The 21,984-nt window shown below is 53.9% G+C and overlaps 1 protein-coding gene across 1 annotated transcript; it reads left to right on the top strand.

Moving 5' to 3' along the window:
• Nucleotides 1-9,108: 9,108 nt before the first annotated feature.
• On the top strand, nt 9,109-21,734 carry LOC140390510 (zinc-binding protein A33-like). Its single transcript, XM_072475680.1, has 6 exons — nt 9,109-9,838; nt 9,929-10,024; nt 10,118-10,351; nt 13,327-13,349; nt 13,447-13,562; nt 20,982-21,734. Exons 1-6 carry the CDS (start codon nt 9,428-9,430, stop codon nt 21,536-21,538), a joined length of 1,437 nt encoding a protein of 478 aa, XP_072331781.1. The 5' UTR covers nt 9,109-9,427; the 3' UTR covers nt 21,539-21,734.
• Nucleotides 21,735-21,984: the final 250 nt, after the last annotated feature.

Raw genomic sequence — 21,984 nt, 5'->3', positions numbered from 1 at the left:
GTCGGACAATCTACATACTGTGTTAGAAAAGCTTCCTGGACACACTGCACAAACACCACCCCATCCAAACTATTTGATCTAAAGAGTTTCCACTCAATATTTGGGAAGTTAAAGTCGCCCATGACTACTACCCTATGACTTCTGCACCTTTCCAAAATCTGTTTCCCAAACTGTTCCTCCACATCTCTGTTACTATTGGGGGGCCTATAGAAAATTCCTAACAAGGTGACTGCTCCTTTCCTATTTCTGACTTCAACCCATACTACCTCAATAGGGTGATACTCCTCGAACTGCCTTTCTGCAGCTGTTATACTATCTCTAATTAATAATGCCACCCCCCCACCTCTTTTACCACCCTCCCTAATCTTATTGAAACATCTATAACCAGGGACCTCCAACAATCTTTTCTGCCCTTCTTCTATCCAAGTTTCCTTGATGGCCACCACATCGTAGTCCCAAGTACTGATCCATGCCTTAAGTTCACCCACCTTATTCCTGATGCTTCTTGCGTTGAAGTATACACATTTCAACCCATCTCCGTGCCTGCAAGTACTCTCCTTTGTCAGTGTTCCCTTCCCCACTGCCTCATTACATGCTTTGGCGTCCTGAATATCGGCTACCTTAGTTGTTGGACTACAAATCCGGTTCCCATTCCCCTGCCAAATTAGTTTAAACCCTCCCGAAGAGTACTAGCAAACCTCCCTCCCAGGATATTGGTGCCCCTCTGGTTCAGATGCAACCCGTCCTGCTTGTACAGGTCCCACCTTCCCCAGAATGCGCTCCAATTATCCAAATACCTGAAGACCTTCCTCCTACACCATTCCTGCAGCCATGTGTTCAACTGCATTCTCTCCCTATTCCTAGCCTCGCTATCACGTGGTACCGGCAACAAACCAGAGATGACAACTCTGTCTGTCCTGGCTTTCAGCTTCCAGCCTAACTCCCTAAACTTGTTTATTACCTCCACACCCCTTTTCCTACCTATGTCATTGGTACCAATGTGCACCACGACTTCTGGCTGCTCACCCTCCCCCTTAAGGATCCTGAAGACACGATCAGAGACATCCCTGGCCCTGGCACCCGGGAGGCAACATACCTTCCGGGAGTCTCGCTCGCGACCACAGAATCTCCTATCTATTCCCCTAACCATTGAATCTCCTACAACTATTGCTTTTCTATTCTCCCCCCTTCCCTTCTGAGCCCCAGAGCCAGACTCCGTGCCAGAGACCTGGCCGCTAGGGCCTTCCCCCGGTAGGTCATCCCCCCAACAGCATCCAAAACGGTATACTTGTTTTGAAGGGGAACGGCCACGAGGGATCCCTGCACTGTCTGCCTGTTTGTTTTTTTCCCCCTGACTGTAACCCAGCTATTCTTGTCCTGTACCTTGGGTGTGGTTACCTCCCTGTAACTCTTCTCAATCACCCCCTCTGCCTCCCGGATGATCCGAAGTTCATCCAGCTTCAGCTCCAGTTCCCTAACACGGTCTTTGAGGAGCTGAAGTTGGGTGTACTTCCCGCAGGTATAGTCAGTGGGGACACCGGTGGTATCCCTCACCACCCACATCCTACAGGAGGAGCATGTAACTGGCCTAGCCTCCAACCCCTCTTACCTTACAGAATATAGCTGCCGTGTGGACGAACTAGATCTCCGCCCTCCGACTCTGCTCCCAGTCAGCTACACTTTCTGTGAACTCCTGGCTCTCTTCTCACTCTTTGCAGAAATGTCAGAAACAAAATGAAAGGAGCACCTTACTCCCTCCTCACCTAACTCCCTCGGTCACCAAACTCTCACTATCGCACTCAAAAAGCACCAAATTCAGCACTCAGTGCACGCATTCCATTCAGGCCTGTCTGTGGTTCTGACTGTGGTTCAGTTAAAGTATCCAATTGTATATTGGCCATTTTACCACAATCATTTCTCCGGGGTCACTGTAGGTTCCCACTTAATACAGTCCAGAGATCCCTCCATGGAAATGCAACCCCAAGGTTAGGCCATAATAAGACCATGAGGCAGAATTGGCCATTAGGCTCATCGAGTCTGCTCCGCTATTCAATGAGGTCATGGCTGATCTGATATAATCCTCCATTATCCCGCCTTAGCCCCAAAATCCTTGATTCTGGACTGCACTGTACGCAGAACAATACTTTTCACTGTAACTTGGTACACGTGACAATAAAACAAATTCAACAAATCCAATCAAATCCGATTCCCTCACTAATTAAAAATCTGTCTATCTCAGCCGTGAACATGCTTAACGACCCAGCCTCTACAGCTCTCTGCGGGAAAAAATTCCACAGATTCACTCCTCTCTGAGAGAAGAAGGGCGGGAATCTCCCTTCTGGGGACAAAGTCCCCATGCCCGCCGGAAAACGGGCGAGAATCACTCCGGACGGGGTGATTCTCCATTTTCCAGGGGGCTAGCAGAGCCCCGGCCTGTGTCCAGCAGCTCTGGCCGCCCGCGGGGCCCTGCTAGCCAGACCGCGCGTCCGCGCATGCGCATAGCGGCCGCAAGCGGGTCCGTGAATGTGCGCGGCGGCCCACCTCGGCTCGGGCGCCGCCGACATGGCAGAGCCATACAGCAGGCCCGGGCGGAGGAAGGTAGGTCCCCCACAGATCGCGATGGCCCGCCAATCGGTGGCCCCCGATCGCGGGCCTGGCCACCTCTGAGGCCCCCCCTGGAGTCAGATTCCCCCGCCCCCACCACGACCGCGGGTCCCAGCTCCCGCCGGGTGGTACCACATGAATACCGCGCCGGCGGGAGTTCCGCGGAGAATCGCCGCAGGGGCCTCTTCCAACAGCCCCCGACAGGCGCCACGTCAACCGCACGCATGCGACTGGTGGGTCCGCGGAGAATCGCGGATGCGCCATCGGCCGGGTTTCCGGCGTGAACGGCTATTCTCCGCTCCTGCACTGGGCGTGATCCCGGCGGGGAGGGTCGGAGATTCCCGCCCAAAATTCGGCATCATCTCTGTCTTCAATGGGCCACTCCTTACTCTGAGATGGTCCCCTCTGTTCCTAGTCTCTCACACACAGGGAGCATGGTAGCACAGTGGTTAGCGCTCCTGCTTCACAGTGCCCGGGTCCCAGGTTCGATTCCCGGCTTGGGTCACTGTTTGTGCGGAGTCTGCACGTTCTCCTGTCTCTATGTGGGTTTCCTCCGGCTGCTCCGGTTTCCTCCCACAAGTCCTGAAAGACAAGCTGTTAGGTAATTTGGACATTCTGAATTCTCCCTCAGTGAACCCGAAGACGCGACCCAGTGTCCTTTTCTTCACTTCAGCGTTCAGTTGAATTCACAAAGAGGATCCAGTTTCAGTGTCAAGGATTCTAGATCAGTGATCATACAGCGGGGGGAGGGATTCTCCCTTAGCTGCCACCGAAATGGTGAAATGCGATTGGGCGGAGAATAGCTTCCAACGCCAAAATCGCGGCAGCTGCCGATTTGACGCCAAATCGTGATTCTCCGCCACCTCAAAAATGGCGTCAATGCATTTCACTCCGCACGTAGAGTAGGCACCGTTTGCATATCATTAGCGGGACCGACCCGGAACCCTCCAGCACCTCCGCGATTGTCCAGACCCGGTACCCTCCAGCACCCCCGCGATTCTCCACACCCGGTACCCTCCAGCATCTCCGCGATTCTCCAGACCCGGTACCCTCCAGCACCTCCGCGATTCTCCAGACCCGGTACCCTGCAGCACCTCCGCGATTGTCCAGACCCGGTACCCTCCAGCACCTCCGCGATTCTCCACACCCGGTACCCTCCAGCACCTCCGCCATTCCCCAGACCCGGTACCCTCCAGCACCTCCGCCATTCCCCAGACCCGGTACCCTCCAGCACCTCCGCGATTCTCCAGACCCGGAACCCTCCAGCACCTCCGCCATTCCCCAGACCCGGTACCCTCCAGCACCTCCGCGATTGTCCAGACCCGGTATCCTCCAGCACCTCCGCGATTCTCCAGACCCGGGACCCTCCACACCTCCGTGATTCTCCAGACCCGGTACCCTCCAGCACCTCCGCGATTCTCCAGACCCGGAACCCTCCAGCACCTCCGCGATTCTCCAGACCCGGTACCCTCCAGCACCTCCGCGATTCTCCAGACCCGGTACCCTCCAGCACCTCCCCGATTCTCCAGACCCGGTACCCTCCAGCACCTCCGCAATTCTCCAGACCCGGTACCCTCCAGCACCTCCGCGATTGTCCAGATCCGGTACCCTCCAGCACCTCCGCGATTCTCCAGACCCGGTACCCTCCAGCACCTCCCCGATTCTCCAGACCCGGTACCCTCCAGCACCTCCGCGATTCTCCAGACCCGGTACCCTCCAGCACCTCCGCGATTCTCCAGACCCGGTACCCTCCAGCACCTCCGCGATTCTCCAGACCCGGTACCCTCCAGCACCTCCGCGATTCTCCAGACCCGGTACCCTCCAGCACCTCCGCCATTCTCCAGACCCGGTACCCTCCAGCACCTCCGCGATTCTCCACACCCGGTACCCTCCAGCACCTCCGCGATTCTCCAGACCCGGTACCCTCCAGCACCTCCGCGATTCTCCAGACCCGGTATCCTCCAGCACCTCCGCGATTCTCCAGACCCGGTACCCTCCAGCACCTCCGCGATTCTCCAGACCCGGTACCCTCCAGCACCTCCGCGATTCTCCAGACCCGGTACCCTCCAGCACCCCCGCGATTCTCCAGACCCGGTACCCTCCAGCACCTCCGCGATTCTCCAGACCCGGTACCCTCCAGCACCTCCGCGATTCTCCAGACCCGGTACCCTCCAGCACCTCCGCGATTCTCCGTCTCTGATGGGCCGAGTGGTTCACTCGTGCTTTTAAAAATGGTGAAACCGGCATCGTGGCTGCTGAGGGAGAGAGAGGGGTACGGAATATGTCCATCATCACCATAGTTTACTGACAGGTTGCTGGCTGGGGCCTTCTGAAAGGGCCGGGGGGAGTACTAGGGGGTGGCTAGGAGATGGGCTGTAGGGTTGGGTTGGGCGGGTACAGGACACCATTGTCGCAGCCGGCAAGGCCGCCACGTAGCTGCGCCAACCGCTGACTGCCCACTTTGAACCTGGTGCCAGGGGTCGTATAGGTGTCCCCCCAGGGCACCCCCCCTGAGTGCCCTCTGGCCCCAAATGACCCACAGCTGTATGGGCACACTCCAGCACAACCAGTGCCATGGTTTTGTCTGGAGTAAGTATGTGTGGGGAGTGTAATGTGTATGTGTGGCTGCAGCTTGTCAGCCTCCCGAGTGTCGAATCCCGCACCGTTTTTCATTGGAATAATTGTGTTCCACGAGGCCCCGGTGCTCGGCCCTGAATGGAAGCCGAATTGGTCCAGGGGCGGCGCCGCTTTTTCTGTCGTAAAAGTCCACAGATTCTCCGCGGCGTCGACACTTCGGGCTGGATTCTCCCATTTTGTGGCTAAGTGCCGACGGCGGCATCGAAACCGTGGCCTTTTACGACGCCAAAATCGGCGCCCAATCCTCACCGATCCTGGGACCGGTGCAGGGCCAGCAGCCGCGGTGGGTGAAACTCCCGGCTCCCACGACACAAACGGCGGAGGAATGGCCGGGTCCGTGACGCGCAGGCGCCTGGCGACGACCAGCTTTAGCTGCCGATACGGCCCCGCCAGCCGTGCGCGGAACAACCTGCCAAATACTGCCCCCATGGCTACCCCATGGCCACCCCCGGCAGTCCCCCCTCGCCCTCGCGGAAGCCCCCCCCCCCCCAGCCAGCAGCATGCCTCCCGGCCGACTGTGGCACCGCTGGTCACAGTCCGCAGCCCCCACTCCGGGTTCCCAACCGCTGAGACTACATTTTGATAAGATCCTTCACAAGAGGTTAGTTGGCAAAAGTTAAAGCACATGGGATTGTGGGAATGTACGTGGATCAGGAATTGGTGACAGACAGGAAACAGAGTGGGAGGCAGTGACTAGTGAGGTACCACAGGAGTCAGTGTTTGGGCCCCAGCTGTTCACGATATATAAACACAACCTGGATGAGGGAACCAAATGTAACATTTCCAAGTTTATGGATGACACAAAACTGGGTGGAATTGTGAGTTGTGAGGAGGATGCAAGGAGGCTTCAAGGTGATTGAGACAAGTTGAGTGAGTGGACAAACTCATGGCAGATGCAGGATAACGTGGCTAAATGTGAAGTTATTCACTGCGGTGTGAAAAACAGAAAGGAAGAGGATTATTTAAATGGTGATGTATTGGGAAGTGTGGATGTACAAAGGGATCTGGGTCCTTGTACACCAGCCAATCAAAGTGGAGCGGCAGCTGCAGCAAGCAATTAGGAAGGTGAATGGTTTGTTGGCCTTCATTGTGAGAGGATTGGAGTTCAGAAGTAGGGATGTGTCACTGCAGTTATACAGGGCCTTGGTGAGACCACACCTGGAGTATTGTGAGCAGTTTTGGTCTCCCTGCCTGAGAAAGGGTTTACTTGTCACAGAGGGAGTGCAGCGGAGATTCACTCGGCTAATACTGGGGTTGGGGGGACAGTGCAATGAGGAGAGAATGATTCGACTGGGCCTGTGTTCACTCGGGTTTAGAAGGATGAGAGGAGATCTGATTGAAACGTATAAAATTCTAACAGGGCTGGAGAAACTAGATCCAGGGAGGATGTTTTCCCTGGTTGGGGAATCTCGAACCAGGGGACACAGTCTCAGGATACGGGGAAGACTATTCAGGACTGAAATTAGGAAATATTTCTTCATTCAAAGGGTTGTGAACCTGTGGAATTTTTGACCACAGGAGGTTACCACAAGTCACTGAATATATTCAAGAAAGAGACAGATACTTTTGACATTTCAATGGCATCAAGGGGTTTGGGGAGAAAGCGGGAATGTGGCATTGAGATAGAGGATCAGACACAATCATATTGAATGGTGGAGCAGGCTCGAAGGGCCGAATGGCCTACTCCTTTTTGATATGTTTCCAAGTTTATGTGTGGGGTTTGGCGGAGGGGCTGGGTCCCTGTGCTTGTGGGGGGGTGGGGTTGCCCCGGTGCTTGTAGGGGAGGGGGTTCCCCGTATCCGTGGGGGGTGGGGCTGTATTATTTTAACACAGATCAGGGCGCCCCGATCTCGGTGGAGCCGGCGTTGCCGGATCAATCAGGCCCCGCCCTGCCAGCGTGAGGGTGAAAACCACAGCCATAGATTTTCTGAGCTCAGAGTGCCAGAGAATCTGGAGAGAAAACTCAGCTGTGCAGCTGGAGAGCTACACACCGGCTTTCTCTCTCTAACCAGCTCTCTGTGCACAGAGAGCAAAATCCCACCCAATGCGTCAAAGAGCAGCACGGAGTTAATTCCTTATGGATTGTGAAAAAGGGTCAGGAATGACCAGGATGCTGAAGAGAATGGAGATTCTCGTCATTCACAAAAAGTCCCATCTGGTCAGTGTGTGAAATAGTCCCTCCGAATCAAACTGCCTCTGCCCGGCTTCACACACTGATCCCTGTTTGGGCAGAGATGTGAAAGTGAGTGTCTGCCTCCTCAAAACCAGACCGTTCCCGATTGGCAGCTTTGATTGGCAGCCTGCCCTGGAGAAGGAAAACTCTGATTTGAAACCCCAGCCATGGGTCAAATAGTAAAGTCTTCATCGGCTGACAGTGCGGAAGGAGACAGACAAGACCAATGGTCTGGATGTAGAAAGAGCTGCTGAGGCCCTCCAGCTTGTTCAGTATCGAGGGAAAGGACAAGTGTAAAGTTAAAAGCTGCAGCCTTTCAGCTGCTACACTGTGACACACATTACACCAGTGCAGCAATAGCTGCCTCAGAGCAGAGAGCGGCTCTGTACAAACCTCACCCACTTCAATATACTCACTGTGCAGCTTGTTCAACAAATCAACTCAACCAACACCCCCAGCATCAGTATGAAAAGCCCTGAGGGCTGGGGGAGGAGTCAGCCAGCACCAGAGACATTTCAGACTCGCTTTTAATGTATTTTTAAAAGTATTTTTATTCTCCTTTTACACATTTTCTCCCGCATTTACACCCATCAACAATAAACAATAATCAGCAAGATATGTCAAACCCCATAATAACAACGATCCCATCCGCCCACCAACTCCCAAACATCAGCCCACATGTTTACATAAACAAATGACAAAAAGGAATCAGGGATTACCCATAGTCCCCCTTAATCTACACAGCCCCCCTCCCCCCCCCGCCCCCTGTCCCCCCCACCCACCCACCCCCAACTAATGTTCGATGTTATCCAGTTCTTGAAAGTGCATAATAAATAGTGCCCATGACTTGTAGAACCCCTCCGAGCTTCCCCTCAGTTCGAACTTCACCTTCTCAAGGGTCAAGTATTCCAACAGGTCCCCCCGCCACGCCAGATCACTGGCTGGAGAGGATGCTCTCCACCCCAGCAGGATCCGCCTTTGGGCGATCAACGAGGCGAAGGCTATGATATCTGCCTCCGCACCCGTTTCCAACCCTGGCTGGTCCGACACCCCGAATATGGCCTCCTGGGGACCCGGGTCCAGTTTCACACGCACCACATTGGAAATGACCCTAAACACCTTCTTCCAGTACTCCCCTAGCTTTGGACAGGACCAAAACATCTGAATGTGATTCGCGGTCCCCCCCCTCCCGCAACGCTCACACACATCCTCTACTCCTTCAAAAAAATCGGCTCATCCTCGCCCTCGTGAGGTGCGCTCTATATCAGACTCGCTTTTAATTCAAATATTATTCTTGGAAAAAATTCAGACAACCTTGTAATTCTCCAAAGCTGATTTTTATCAAAAAATCTTCATTTTCACAGTGATATAAGTTTCAGTCAAAATTCATAACAAATAAATACCAAACATCCAACTTGAGTTGGAGTCAGGCTGGGTTTACGTAAAGGGAAGGTCAGGAGGAGCTGGACAATATGTTTCAGTTTGTGTTTCCCACAAAGTAAAACACAACTTGACCATCCGTGCCTGGGGCTGCTTTGAGACAGAAGTATATGAAGGAGAGCAGCAGGCTGCCAGTCACTCACAGGACACAATCCCCACCTCCTCCCATCCTCTCTCCACCCACCCCCACCACCAACAGACCTTCACTCCCATCGCCTGGGTTCAATTATTCCCTGTTGCTCCCTCTAATCCTGTTTACTCTTGATTCTGCTCCGGGTTTTGTCTCCAGCTCTCAAAGTGGGCAGGACCGAGAGCAGCAAATAACAATAATTCCTTGATGTGGAGATGCCGGCGTTGGACTGGGGTGGGCACAGTAAGAAGTCTGACACCAGGTTAAAGTCCAACAGGTTTGTTTCGAATTGCTAGCTGTCAGAGCACTGCTCCTTCCTCAAGTGAATTCCTTGAGTATTGCAGTGAACGTCATGAGGGAATTACTGAACTGAATATGTTCAGTAGTGGAGCAGGAACATTGAAACTGAAAGTGGTTTGAATCAGGAAGTGCTGAGTGTGAACATGGCTTCCAGAGAGCAGGAAGAAAGTTTGTCCGAGGATTTAATTTGTTCCATTTGTCTTGATTTCTTCACTGATCCGGTTTCACTGGAGTGTGGACACAACTTCTGCCGCTCCTGTATCACCCAGTGTTGGGAAAAGAAGGAGATAAACTCCTGCCCGGAATGTAGACAGGAGTTTCCAGAAAGAATCCTCAGAGGAAGTCGGATCTTAGTGAATCTGGCTGAGAAAGCTCGAAAATTAAAGCTGAATGGGAAAGAGAAGGAAAGTAAACTTCACTGTGAGGAACATCAGGAAGAACTGAAGCTGTTTTGTGAAACTGACAAGAAATTGATCTGTGTGATTTGTAGAGATTCGCGGAAACACAAATCTCACAACTTTCTGCCGATTGTAGAGGCTGTTGAAATCTACAAGGTAAAAGGGAACAGATTTGATCCCCTGATTATCTGATCACATTTTCAGGATCTAACACTTTTTTTTTCTGATTTTCTCTCCCAATCCCAGGATGGGGTGAAATCTTCCTTCGATTCTCTCACAGAGAAGAAATCGACGGTTCTCGAAATGGAGCAGCAGCAGAAACAGAAGATTTCCCAAATTAGGGTAAAGTCTCCCTGTGCTGAGCTTCCAAATTTAATCCATTATTTTGTTGTTTTTATTCCAGAAACATATTATTTTTAATGTTTCTTCTTGTAGAAACAGTCGGTCAGTCTGCAGAGCCACATCACATCCGAGTTCACTAAAATGCACCAGATTCTCACTGAGAAAGAGCAGCGTTTCATCCGAGATCTCAGGGAAGAAGAGGAAAAAATTCTAAAAACAATGGAGGAAAATCTTTGTGAAATTCAGGAGAATTTAAATTCTATTCAGGAGAAACTCTCAAAGTTGGAAAACCAGTTGGAACAAAAAGACGGAGTGAGATTTCTGAAGGTGAGGGATTATATTTCAGTTTAGTTCAGTGAAAGTTCACAGTCACAACATGATCCACACGAGCCTCCTCCCATCCTACTTCATTTCCCTGTCAATATATCCTTCTGTTCCTTTCTCCCTCATCTGTATCCAGCTTCTCCTTAAATGTAGCCCTGGCTTTCCCTGGGTGGGTGGAATTTAATGCTGTTCCCCCCAGGGTACATTTAGTCAGGGTGTGGGGTGAGTGGAAGGGGACTTTCATAGAATTTACAGAGCAGAAGGAGGCCATTCGGCCCATCGAGTCTGCACCGGCTCTTGGAAAGAGCACCCTACCCAAGGTCAACACCGCCACACTATCCCCATAACCCAGTAACCCCACCCAACACTAAGGGGAATTTTGGACACTAAAGGCAATTTATCATGGCCAATCCACCTAACCCGCACATCTTTGGACTGTGGGACGAAACCGGAGCACCCGGAGGAAACCCACGCACACACGGGGAGGATGTGCAGACTCCGCACAGACAGTGACCCAAGCCGGAATCGAACCTGGGACCCTGGAGCTGTGAAGCAATTGTGCTATCCACAAGGCTACCGTGCTGCCCCGGGACATGGGGAATGACACTGTGTGGAGCTTCTGTTGTCTTTCCATCTCTACACAGATTAAGTCCGTGGTGGTAAGTCTTGTGCGACAGCCTTCCTGTAACCAATTCAGCCCCTTCACAGGGCAATGAATGTTCTCATCCTGCTGTCACTGGTATTCCCCCAGCAATGAGCAGGGGTCTCACAATACGGGAAGCCTGAAAATCAAACCCTGTTGGGATTACTGGTGGAATATTGGGAGGGGGTGGGGGGAGAGGTGGTGGGATTGAGGATGTAGCGGGAATGCCCTTGTTCAGTTGCACTGTGTACCTGATTGAGGGACTGTAAGAGGTTCACGCTCCCGTTTCCTCTGACTGATGGTTCTCGACTCGAGGATTTTGTAAAGAACAAAATTACACAGACACGGGGATTGGCTCAACCACAAACTTGTTGTTTAGTGAAAACACTCCCAACACCCGAATACAAAGAGCTGTAAATAGTGTAAATCACATCACACAGCATTTAATTGGTTTTCCAATTTAAATCCCTCCACAATTTAACCTCGGCTTCCACATAAACACACAAATCACCACAACTTATTAAAAAGCCTCTCCTGAAAATCCACAGACAAAACCCCACATTTCAGCCCAAACGTTCCTCAATTCAAACCCAAATCCCCCCCGGATTTGGATGTTACACTGAAGTTATTTTAAAACCTCAGCCCCAATCCCCCTCGGATTTGGCTGATAAATTACAATTCCCCTCCCGGCTGCTCCTTCTGGTGTGAATTGTAGGCCCGGGAGCCAGGTTGACCGTTCTTGATCCTCCTTCTTGACTGCAGTGCCAGACCCTTGGATCTTGTCCTTTTAATGATGATTCTTATCGGAATATCACAAACACATTTCCTGAAGCCATCCTGCTGGAGGGTCAGTGCTCAGCACCTTTCAATCTCTTTGCACACTCATTTTCAATCCCAGGGTCGCGGCGTTCCCGATCGCGGGAAGTGGGATCCTCATAAAATCCAACCCATGGGGTTTAAACTGAATTGGAAAAGCAGCAGTTAATGATGTTGGAATCAGGTTTAAACTGGCTTCACAGACTCATTAATGAGACTAATTAACTTCCTGCCGCTAGTCCGGTGCATTGACCCCTTCCCGACTCTGACTTAATCCCGGGAGGTTTTCCTGCCATCGACAGACTGAGCCGTGTCCTCGCGTGTGATTCCCTGTGTCCGGACACCATGCTCGCTGCTGTGACAGACTGGAGTAAATTCCACCCCGTGTGACAGTGAGTTCCACATTCCCATCACTCTCTCGGGAAAGAAGTTTCTCCTGAACTCCCGATTGGATTGATTTGTAGCTTTATGGTTGTGTTATGTAATTTGGGAGAACACAAGCTGCCACTTGATGCAGTTTTGAGTAAAAGTTGCTCCAAACTTTGAAGTGAGTTCAATGTGTTTTATTGAACTATTAGCACAGTTCTCAATGAGTTCGACTCTCTGCTAATCTAAATGTAGTAACTCAGTCTAACTGAACCAGCCTTGCTCTCAGCCACGTGCTGGGGTGTGATGCTGAGGATACACCCTGTCTCACTCTGTAGATGTTGGTCTGTGGAAAGAGGCGGGGTGTGAGTGCCTCATCCCTTTTATAGTGAGATACCACCCCTCAGTGTCCTGACTGCTCATTGGTCGTGTCCAAATTCTATGTGTTCATTAGCTGCATGTTTGCATATCATAGAACATACTGTGCAGAAGGAGGCCATTCGGCCCATCGAGTCTGCACCGACCCACTTAAGCCCTCATTTCCACTCTAATCCCATAACCCAACAACCCTCCAAACCTTTTTGGACACTAAGGGCAATTTAGCATGGCCAATCCACCTAACCTGCACGTCTTTGGACTGTGGGAGGAAACCGGAGCACCCAGAGGAAACCCACGCAGACACGGGGAGAACGTGCAGACTCCGCACAGTTAGTGACTCAGTTGGGAATCGAACCTGGGACCCTGGCGCTGTGACGCCACAGTGCTAGCCACTTGTGCTACCGTGCTACTATATCATGACATATATTATGTTTCTATCCCTATTTCTGGATTCTCTACAGTGTAAACATCTTCACTGAATCTATCAAACCCGACCCATTTCATCATTTGAAAGATCTCTATCAGGTCTTCTCTTTTCTACAGTAAAGTTGATCAATCTTTGCTGTTAGCTAAAGCCTCTCAGTTGCTGTCAATCTTTTTGATACTTTCTCCTGTGCTTCAATATCCTTTGTGGAACATCCTCTTTCTATTCCATGTCTGCAGCAATGGGAATTGACAATTCTCAGCAGCTTGTAACAATGTGAGGGTCATTTCTGCTTTCTGGATATAGACAGTCCGTCTCTGTCAACTCAGATTTGTGTTTTGTTTATTTCAGGAGGAAGCATCTCGGAAGAGGAGGTAGGACATGAACTTTACTGAAACTCAGGGCAAGTTGGTAAAATTACTCAGCAAAGTGTTTATGGTCAATTTATAATCAACTCTTTAATATTTACAGGATTAGCGATGAGAGGAAAAAGCTGTCACTAGCAGATGGTGTCCTGTCCATCGGAAAATACAACAGCCTTGTACAGTTCTCAATGTGGAGAGAAATGCTGGATGTCATTAACCCTGGTAAAACTCAGAGAAGTTCCTCTGTCCTGATTTATATCTTATATTTCAATCATTATCCATATAAATATCAAAGACACCGGGCGGGATTCTCCGGTCCGCCAGCCCCCTTTTCCTGGGCAGCGGCCCTCACCGGCAGCGGGATTCTCCGTCTTCGCCACCTGCCAATGGGATTGCCCATTGTGGCCACCCCACACCGCCGGGAAACCCGCGGGCGTGGGGGCGCTGCCGGCGCAACGGAGAATCCGTCGGCAGAGAGAATGTTTAAGAGCTTTGTTATAAAGAAATGAGGATAAAAATGGTCCTGATTGGAATTAAAGTCTGATTCATGCACCTAATCCACTTTCTAAACATCATTCTCAGCTTGGTCAGCTGTCAGCTCCCCAAACATCACCAACACAGGAACTCTCAGATGAAGCTCTGTCTCCAGAACCCATTGATACTTTACAAACTTCAGCAAGTGGAAACTCCGCCATTCCCAGCTGAACCTTTCCTCCCCAAAAATCCCAGAGTGACCGTATTTAACCGCGTGTTTCCCGGCGCTCGCAGTGCCGAGAAACTCATGGCGATAAAACGCCCCCCACGTTGGGTAAGGTGCCTGTGGGGAACGCGGGGCCGAGGCCGCTCATCGCCCCGTTTTGTGCAGTGAGGAGCTCCGCTCGTCCGAACTCCTCAGTGCAGCGAAAGATCGGGACGCCATTTTAAAATGATATCCCGATCTCCCAGGCCACCGACGCCACCCCGACACCCCCCCTCCCAAGCACCAACTCACTTTGGGAGGGTCCCCAGCTCCCCCCGCAACACACACGCTGGACGCCCCCAGCCCGATCACCAGCACACAGAAAATGGCAGCTTGGCACATTGGCAGTGACAGCCTGGCAGTGCTCTTGTCAGCTAGCAGTCTGATGCAACCATCAATTCACTCAAAGACACGAGGAGAAGTAAACCGTGGTTTTAATCAGCTTAGAACAGTGACTGCCTGCGACTAGAACAATAGTGGAAACCGCCTGCAGGTCAGCTGCTCTTTATACTTCCTTTCAAGGGGAGGAGCCATGGGCGGAGCCCGTACATGCCCCAACATATCCCCCTGTGGGTGAAGCCACACAATGGCCCATAGGTGGAGCCCACAGGGTTAACAACATAACACAACAGCAGAACATGATACAAATGCACTGGTGAATTATTAGCACTATACATTCCCCACACAGGGCCACCTGGGTGCCTGTGTGCTTTGTTTGGGGTGAGCTCTGCTATTCCCCTGCTTCCCCTGCAGTGGGGCTGAGCTTCTGATGAGTGAACTGAGGAGTGGCAGCACCTGGTGTGTCACTGATTGAGCTTGGCCACGCCCATCCCGGTGATGGCTCAGCCGGGGTCTGAGGCTTTCCAGAGGGGCGGCCTGGGTGGCTCCCAAATGACCAGAGGCTCTGTGAACATTTCCAGGACACAGTGAGCAGTCAGCAGAGTGAGCAGCCAGGGGCCTGTGAGTAGCACCAAAGGGGTGTGTTTAAAACCCAGACTGCAGCAATGGGGGTCTGAGCCAGGCCACCCCGATCCCGAGGGGGACACCCCGAGTGCACAGACCTGTCACCAAGTCGCTCCCCGTTACTCCCCCCGGCCCAGGCAGCCCCCCCAGCAAGTCCCACAATTATTGAGGCTGTTTGAGGGTTTTTTCCCCTCTCTCTGCCCCTCAGCAGCCATGGAGCCCAGTCCCCGTTTGTAAATACTTGCACTAATTCACACCCGCGAGACTTCTGCCTGAGAGGGGCGGAGCATCGTGGAAGGGCGGAGCATACTGTGTCCAATCCGCTGATTAGATTTAAATCTATGTAAATGAGGGTGTTACATGGGCCCGCTGCAGGGCACAAACTTTGATTTCACCGCCAGGGAGGGACTGGAGCCTGGCGTCGGAATCAGTGCCGGGCACAAACCTCGATTTGTGCATTACGCTCGATTCTCCGCCCGATCGCACTTCCGGTGCCGTGAAGCGGAGAATCCGCATTATTTGTTTCCACGGAGCAGAACGGAAATATCTCGGTGTTGAGATCTTCATCTAAATTTGTGAAGAGATTAGTTTATTTTGATGATGTCACCCACACCCCAGTTTTACACACACACACACAGTTACACACACACAGTTACACACACACACACACACACACACAGTTACACACACACAGTTACACACACACACAGTTACACACACACACACAGTTACAGACACACACACAGTTACACACACACAGTTACACACACACACACACACACACACACACAGTTACACACACACACACAGTTACACACACAGTTACATGCACACACAGTTACATACACACACAGTTAGACACACACACAGTTACACACACAAAGTTACACACACACACAGTTACACACGCACAGTTACACACACATGCACACAGTTACACACACACAGTTACACGCACACCAACACACACGCAGTTACACACACACACACACCGACACACACACAGTTACACACACACACACAGTAACACACACAGTTACACACACACAGTTACACACACACACAGTTACGCACACACACAGTTTCACGCACAGTTACACACACACAGTTACACACACAGTTACATACACCCACACACACAGTTACACACACGTACACAGTTACACACAGTTACACACACAGTTACACACATGCAGTTACACACACACAGTTACACACACACACAGTTACACACACACACACAGTTACACACACTCATACACACAGTTACGGACACACAGACAGTTACACGCACACAGTTACACGCACACACACAGTTATACACATATACAGTTACACACAAACGCACACACAGTTACATGCACACACAGTTACACACACACACAGTTTCACACACACACACCCACACAGTTACACACACACACACAGTTATACACACACACAGTTTCACACACACAGTTACACACACACACACACACTTACACACACAGTTACACACACAGTTACACACACACATACTCAGTAAACCCCCCCACACACGCACACACACACGGTTACACACACACAGTTACACACACACACAGACACACAGTTACACACACACACAGTTACACACTCACAGTTACACACACACAGTTACACACACACACAGTTACACACACGCACACATAGTCTCTCCCCGATCCCCAGTGACTCTCCCCCGATCCCCAGTAAGTCTTTCCCCCGATCCCGTGAGTCCCTCCCCGATCCCCAGTGAGTCTCTCCCCCCGATCCCCAGTGAATCTCCCCCGATTCCCAGTGACTCTCCCCATGAACGCCAGTGAGTCTCTCCCCCGATCCCCAGTGAGACTGTCCCCCGATCCCCAGTGAGACTCCCCCGATCCCCAGTGAGCCTCCCCGATCCTCAGTGACTCTCGCCCTGATCCCCAGTGAGTCTCCCCTGATCCCCAGTGACTCTCCCCCGATCACCAGTGAGTCTCTCCCCGATCCCCAGTGAGTCTCTGCCCGTTCCCCAGTGACTTTCCCCCTGATCCCCAGTGAGCCTCTCCCCCGATCCCCAGTGAGTCTCTCCCCCCGAAACCCAGTAAGTCTCTCCCCCCGGTCCCCAGTGAGTCTCCTCCCCGATCCCAGTGAGTCTCTCCCCCGATCCCCAGTGAGTCTCGCCCCCCTGATTCCCAGTGACTCTCCCCTGATCCCCAGTCTCTCCCCGATCCCCAGTGAGTCTCCCCCGATCCCCAGTGAGTCTCTCCCCCCGATCCCCAGTGGGTCTCCCCCCGATCCCCAGTGAGACTCTCCCCCCGAATCCCAGTGAGTCTCTCCCCCGATCCCCAGTGATACTCTCCCCACGATCCCCAGTGAGTCTCTCCCCCGATCTCCAGTGAGTCTCTCCCCCGATCCCCAGTGATACTCTCCCCACGATCCCCAGTGAGTCTCTCCCCCGATCTCCAGTGAGTCTCTCCCCCCGATCTCCAGTGAGTCTCTCCCCCCAATCCCCAGTGAGTCCCTCCCCGATCCCCAGTGAGTTTCTCCCCGATCCCCAGTGAGTCTCCCCCTGATCCCCAGTGAGTCTCCCCCGATCCCCAGTGACTCTCCCCGATCCCCAGTGAGTCCCCCCTGATCCCCAGTGAGTCTCCCTCCGATCACCAGTGAGTCTCCCCCCGATCCCCAGTGAGTCTCCCCCTGATCCCCAGTGAGTCTCCTCCGATCCCCAGTGAGCCTCCCCGATCCCCCGTGAGTCTCCCCCTGATCCCCAGTGAGTCTCTCCCCCGATCCCCAGTGAGTCTCCCCCGATCCCCAGTGAGTCTCTCCCCGATCCCCAGTGAGTCTCTCCCCGATCCCCAGTGAGTCTCTCCCCGACCCCCAGTGAGTCTCTCCCCCGATCCACAGTGAGTCTCTCCCCGATCCCCAGTGAGTCTCCCCCTGATCCCCAGTGAGTCTCCCCCGACCCCCAGTGACTCTCCCCGATCCCCAGTGAGTCCTCCCCGATCCCCAGTGAGTCTCTCCCCCGATCCCCAGTGAGTCTCTCCCCCGATCACCAGTGAGTCTCCCCCGATCCCCAGTGAGTCTCTCCCCGATCCCCAGTGAGTCTCTCCCCCGATCCCCAGTGAGTCTCCCCCGATCCCCAGTGAGTATCTCCCCCGATCCCCAGTGAGTCTCTCCCCCCGATCCCCAGTGAGTCTCTCCCCGATCCCCAGTGAGTCTCTCCCCCGATCCCCAGTGAGTCTCTCCCCGATCACCAGTGAGTCTCCACCGATCCCCCGTGAGTCTCCCCCTGATCCCCAGTGAGTCTCTCCCCCGATCCCCAGTGAGTCTCCCCCGATCCCCAGTGAGTCGCTCCCCGATCCCCAGTGAGTCTCCCCCCCGATCCCCAGTGAGTCTCTCCCCGATCACCAGTGAGTCTCTCCCCGATCCCCAGTGAGTCTCTCCCCGATCCCCAGTGAGTCTCTCCCCCGATCCCCAGTGAGTCTCTCCCCACGATCCCCAGTGAGTCACTCCCCGATCCCCAGTGAGTCTCCCCCTGATCCCCAGTGAGTCTCCCCCGATACCCAGTGACTCTCCCCGATCCCCAGTGAGTCCTCCCTGATCCCCAGTGAGTCTCCCCCCGATCCCCAGTGAGTCTCCCCCCGATCCCCAGTGAGTCTCCCCCCCGATCCCCAGTGAGTCTCCCCTGATCCCTCGTGAGTCTCCCCCTGATCCCGTGAGTCTCTCCCCGATCCCCAGTGAGTCTCCCCCGATCCCCAGTGAGTCTCTCCCCGATCCCCAGTGAGTCTCCCCCCCGATCCCCAGTGAGTATCTCCCCGATCCCCAGTGAGTCTCTCCCCCGATCCCCAGTGACTCTCTCCCCGATCCCCAGTGAGTCTCTCCCCGATCCCCAGTGAGTCTCTCCCCTGATCCACAGTGAGTCTCTGCCCGATCCCCAGTGAGTCTCCCCCTGATCCCCAGTGAGTCTCCCCCGATCCCCAGTGACTCTCCCCGATCCCCAGTGAGTCCTCCCTGATCCCCAGTGAGTCTCCCCCCGATCCCCAGTGAGTCTCCCCCCGATCCCCAGTGAGTCTCTCCCCGATCCCCAGTGAGTCTCCCCCCCGATCCCCAGTGAGTCTCCCCCGATCCCCAGTGAGTCTCCCCCCGATCCCCAGTGAGTCTCCCCCCCGATCCCCAGTGAGTATCTCCCCGATCCCCAGTGAGTCTCTCCCCCGATCCCCAGTGACTCTCTCCCCGATCCCCAGTGAGTCTCTCCCCGATCCCCAGTGAGTCTCTCCCCTGATCCACAGTGAGTCTCTGCCCGATCCCCAGTGAGTCTCCCCCTGATCCCCAGTGAGTCTCCCCCGATCCCCAGTGACTCTCCCCGATCCCCAGTGAGTCCTCCCTGATCCCCAGTGAGTCTCCCCCCGATCCCCAGTGAGTCTCCCCCCGATCCCCAGTGAGTCCCTCCCCCGATCCCCAGTGAGTCTCACCCCGATCCCCAGTGAGTCTCTCCCCCGATCCCCAGTGAGTCTCTCCCCGATCCCCAGTGAGTCTCCCCCCCGATCCCCAGTGAGTCTCCCCCGATCCCCAGTGAGTCTCTCCCCGATCCCCAGTGAGTCTCTCCCCGATCCCCAGTGAGTCTCTCCCCGATCCCCAGTGAGTCTCTCCCCCAATCCCCAGTGAGTCTCTCCCCGATCCCCAGTGAGTCTCTCCCCCGATCCCCAGTGAGTCTCCCCCGATCCCCAGTGAGTCTCTCCCCGATCCGCAGTGAGTCTCTCCCCCGATCCCCAGTGAGTCTCTCCCCGATCCCCAGTGAGTCTCCCCCCTGATCCCCAGTGAGTCTCTCCCCGGTACCCAGTGAGTCTCCCCCCCGATCCCCAGTGAGTCTCCCCCCTGATCCCCAGTGAGTCTCTCCCCGATCCCCAGTGAGTCTCCCCCCCGATCCCCAGTGAGTCTCCCCCGATCCCCAGTGAGTCTCTCCCCGATCCCCAGTGAGTCTCTCCCCGATCCCCAGTGAGTCTCTCCCCGATCCCCAGTGAGTCTCTCCCCCGATCCCCAGTGAGTCTCCCCCGATCCCCAGTGAGTCTCTCCCCGATCCCCAGTGAGTCTCTCCCCCGATCCCCAGTGAGTCTCTCCCCGATCCCCAGTGAGTCTCCCCCTGATCCGCAGTGAGTCTCTCCCCCGATCCCCAGTGAGTCTCTCCCCCGATCCCCAGTGAGTCTCTCCCCGATCCCCAGTGAGTCTCCCCCTGATCCCCAGTGAGTCTCCCCCGATCCCCAGTGAGCCTCCCCGATCCCCCGGGAGTCTCCCCCCGATCCCCAGTGAGTCTCCCCCTGATCCCCAGTGAGTCTCCCCCGATCCCCAGTGAGCCTCCCCGATCCCCCGTGAGTCTCCCCCTGATCCCCAGTGAGTCTCTCCCCCGATCCCCAGTGAGTCTCCCCCTGATCCCCAGTGAGTCTCCCCCGATCCCCAGTGAGCCTCCCCGATCCCCCGTGAGTCTCCCCCCGATCCCCAGTGAGTCTCCCCCTGATCCCCAGTGAGTCTCCCCCGATCCCCAGTGAGCCTCCCCGATCCCCCGTGAGTCTCCCCCTGATCCCCAGTGAGTCTCTCCCCCGATCCCCAGTGAGTCTCTCCCCGATCCCCAGTGAGTCTCCCCCTGATCCCGTGAGTCTCCCCCGATCCCCAGTGAGCCTCCCTGATCCCTCGTGAGTCTCCCCCCGATCCCCAGTGAGTCTCCCCCTGATCCCCAGTGAGTCTCCCCCGATCCCCAGTGAGCCTCCCCGATCCCCCGTGAGTCTCCCCCTGATCCCCAGTGAGTCTCTCCCCCGATCCCCAGTGAGTCTCCCCCTGATCCCCAGTGAGTCTCCCCCGATCCCCAGTGAGTCTCCCCGATCCCCAGTGAGTCTCTCCCCCGATCCCCCGTGAGTCTCCCCCCGATCCCCAGTGAGTCTCTAATTTTCTGTTTTTTCTCCCAGTCTCTGTGACCCTGGATGTGGAAACAGCGAATCCCCAGCTCGAGGTGTCTGAGGATCTGAAGAGTTTGAGATGGACCCGGACCCAGAGGAGTCTCCCTGACACCAGGAAGAGGTTTACAGACTGGCCCTTTGTGCTGGGATCAGAGGGATTCACATCGGGGAGACATTACTGGGAGGTGGAGGTGACGGGGAATCGGGGCTGGGGTCTGGGAGTAGCCGCAGAGTCTGTGGAGAGGAAGGACCCGGTCAGTCTGAGCCCAGAGACTGGATTCTGGACCATTGGGTGGGTTGTTGATCAGTTTTATATAAATTCCTCTCCTGGATCCCGTCTCCGTGTCGGTCAGATCCCCGGGAAGGTGGGAGTTTATCTCAGTTATGAGTCTGGGACAGTTTCATTTTACAACGTGGACACCAAGTCCCATCTCCACACCTTCACCGGGAATAAATTCACTGAGAAACTTTATCCTTTCTTCAGGACTGGGGATGAAAACCAGTTTCTGAGAATCTGCTCCGGTTCTGATCCGGATCGGGAAAGGGGCGGGGCCTCGGGGTGGTGACATCATCACTGACATCACAATGACTTGAGGGTCAGGGGCAGAGGTCAGGGGTTGGGGGTCAGAAACTGCCCTCGACAACAGTTTGTCACTAAATGTGTTGTTTAATTTGCAAATTGTAAAATCCCAATCAGACTGTAAATAAAAACAACCCAAATAAAAACGTCAGAGGATTAAAATAAAAAGGAAATTAAATATCTTGAACTTTCCCTTGCAGTTCATTGTAGTGCCGATTTTAGCCACACGATGGTGATGTCGAGCTGTACAAAGATCAGTAAAGTTTTACAGCGCAGTATCGCCACCTGCTGCTGGATACCTGGTACTGGCAGGAATACCAACAACTCAAAATGCTTAATCGCTGATCAGACAATTCAGGCAGGACCTTTCTTCACAACTGAAAGAGAATTGAATCAGAAACAAAGGAGGGAAAATAAACATGAGCCTGGACT

The sequence above is a fragment of the Scyliorhinus torazame genome, chromosome 14 (genome assembly GCF_047496885.1).
Source record: "Scyliorhinus torazame isolate Kashiwa2021f chromosome 14, sScyTor2.1, whole genome shotgun sequence".
NCBI classification, from domain to species: Eukaryota; Metazoa; Chordata; class Chondrichthyes; order Carcharhiniformes; family Scyliorhinidae; genus Scyliorhinus; species Scyliorhinus torazame.
This window is presented reverse-complemented; position numbering and strand designations above follow the sequence as displayed.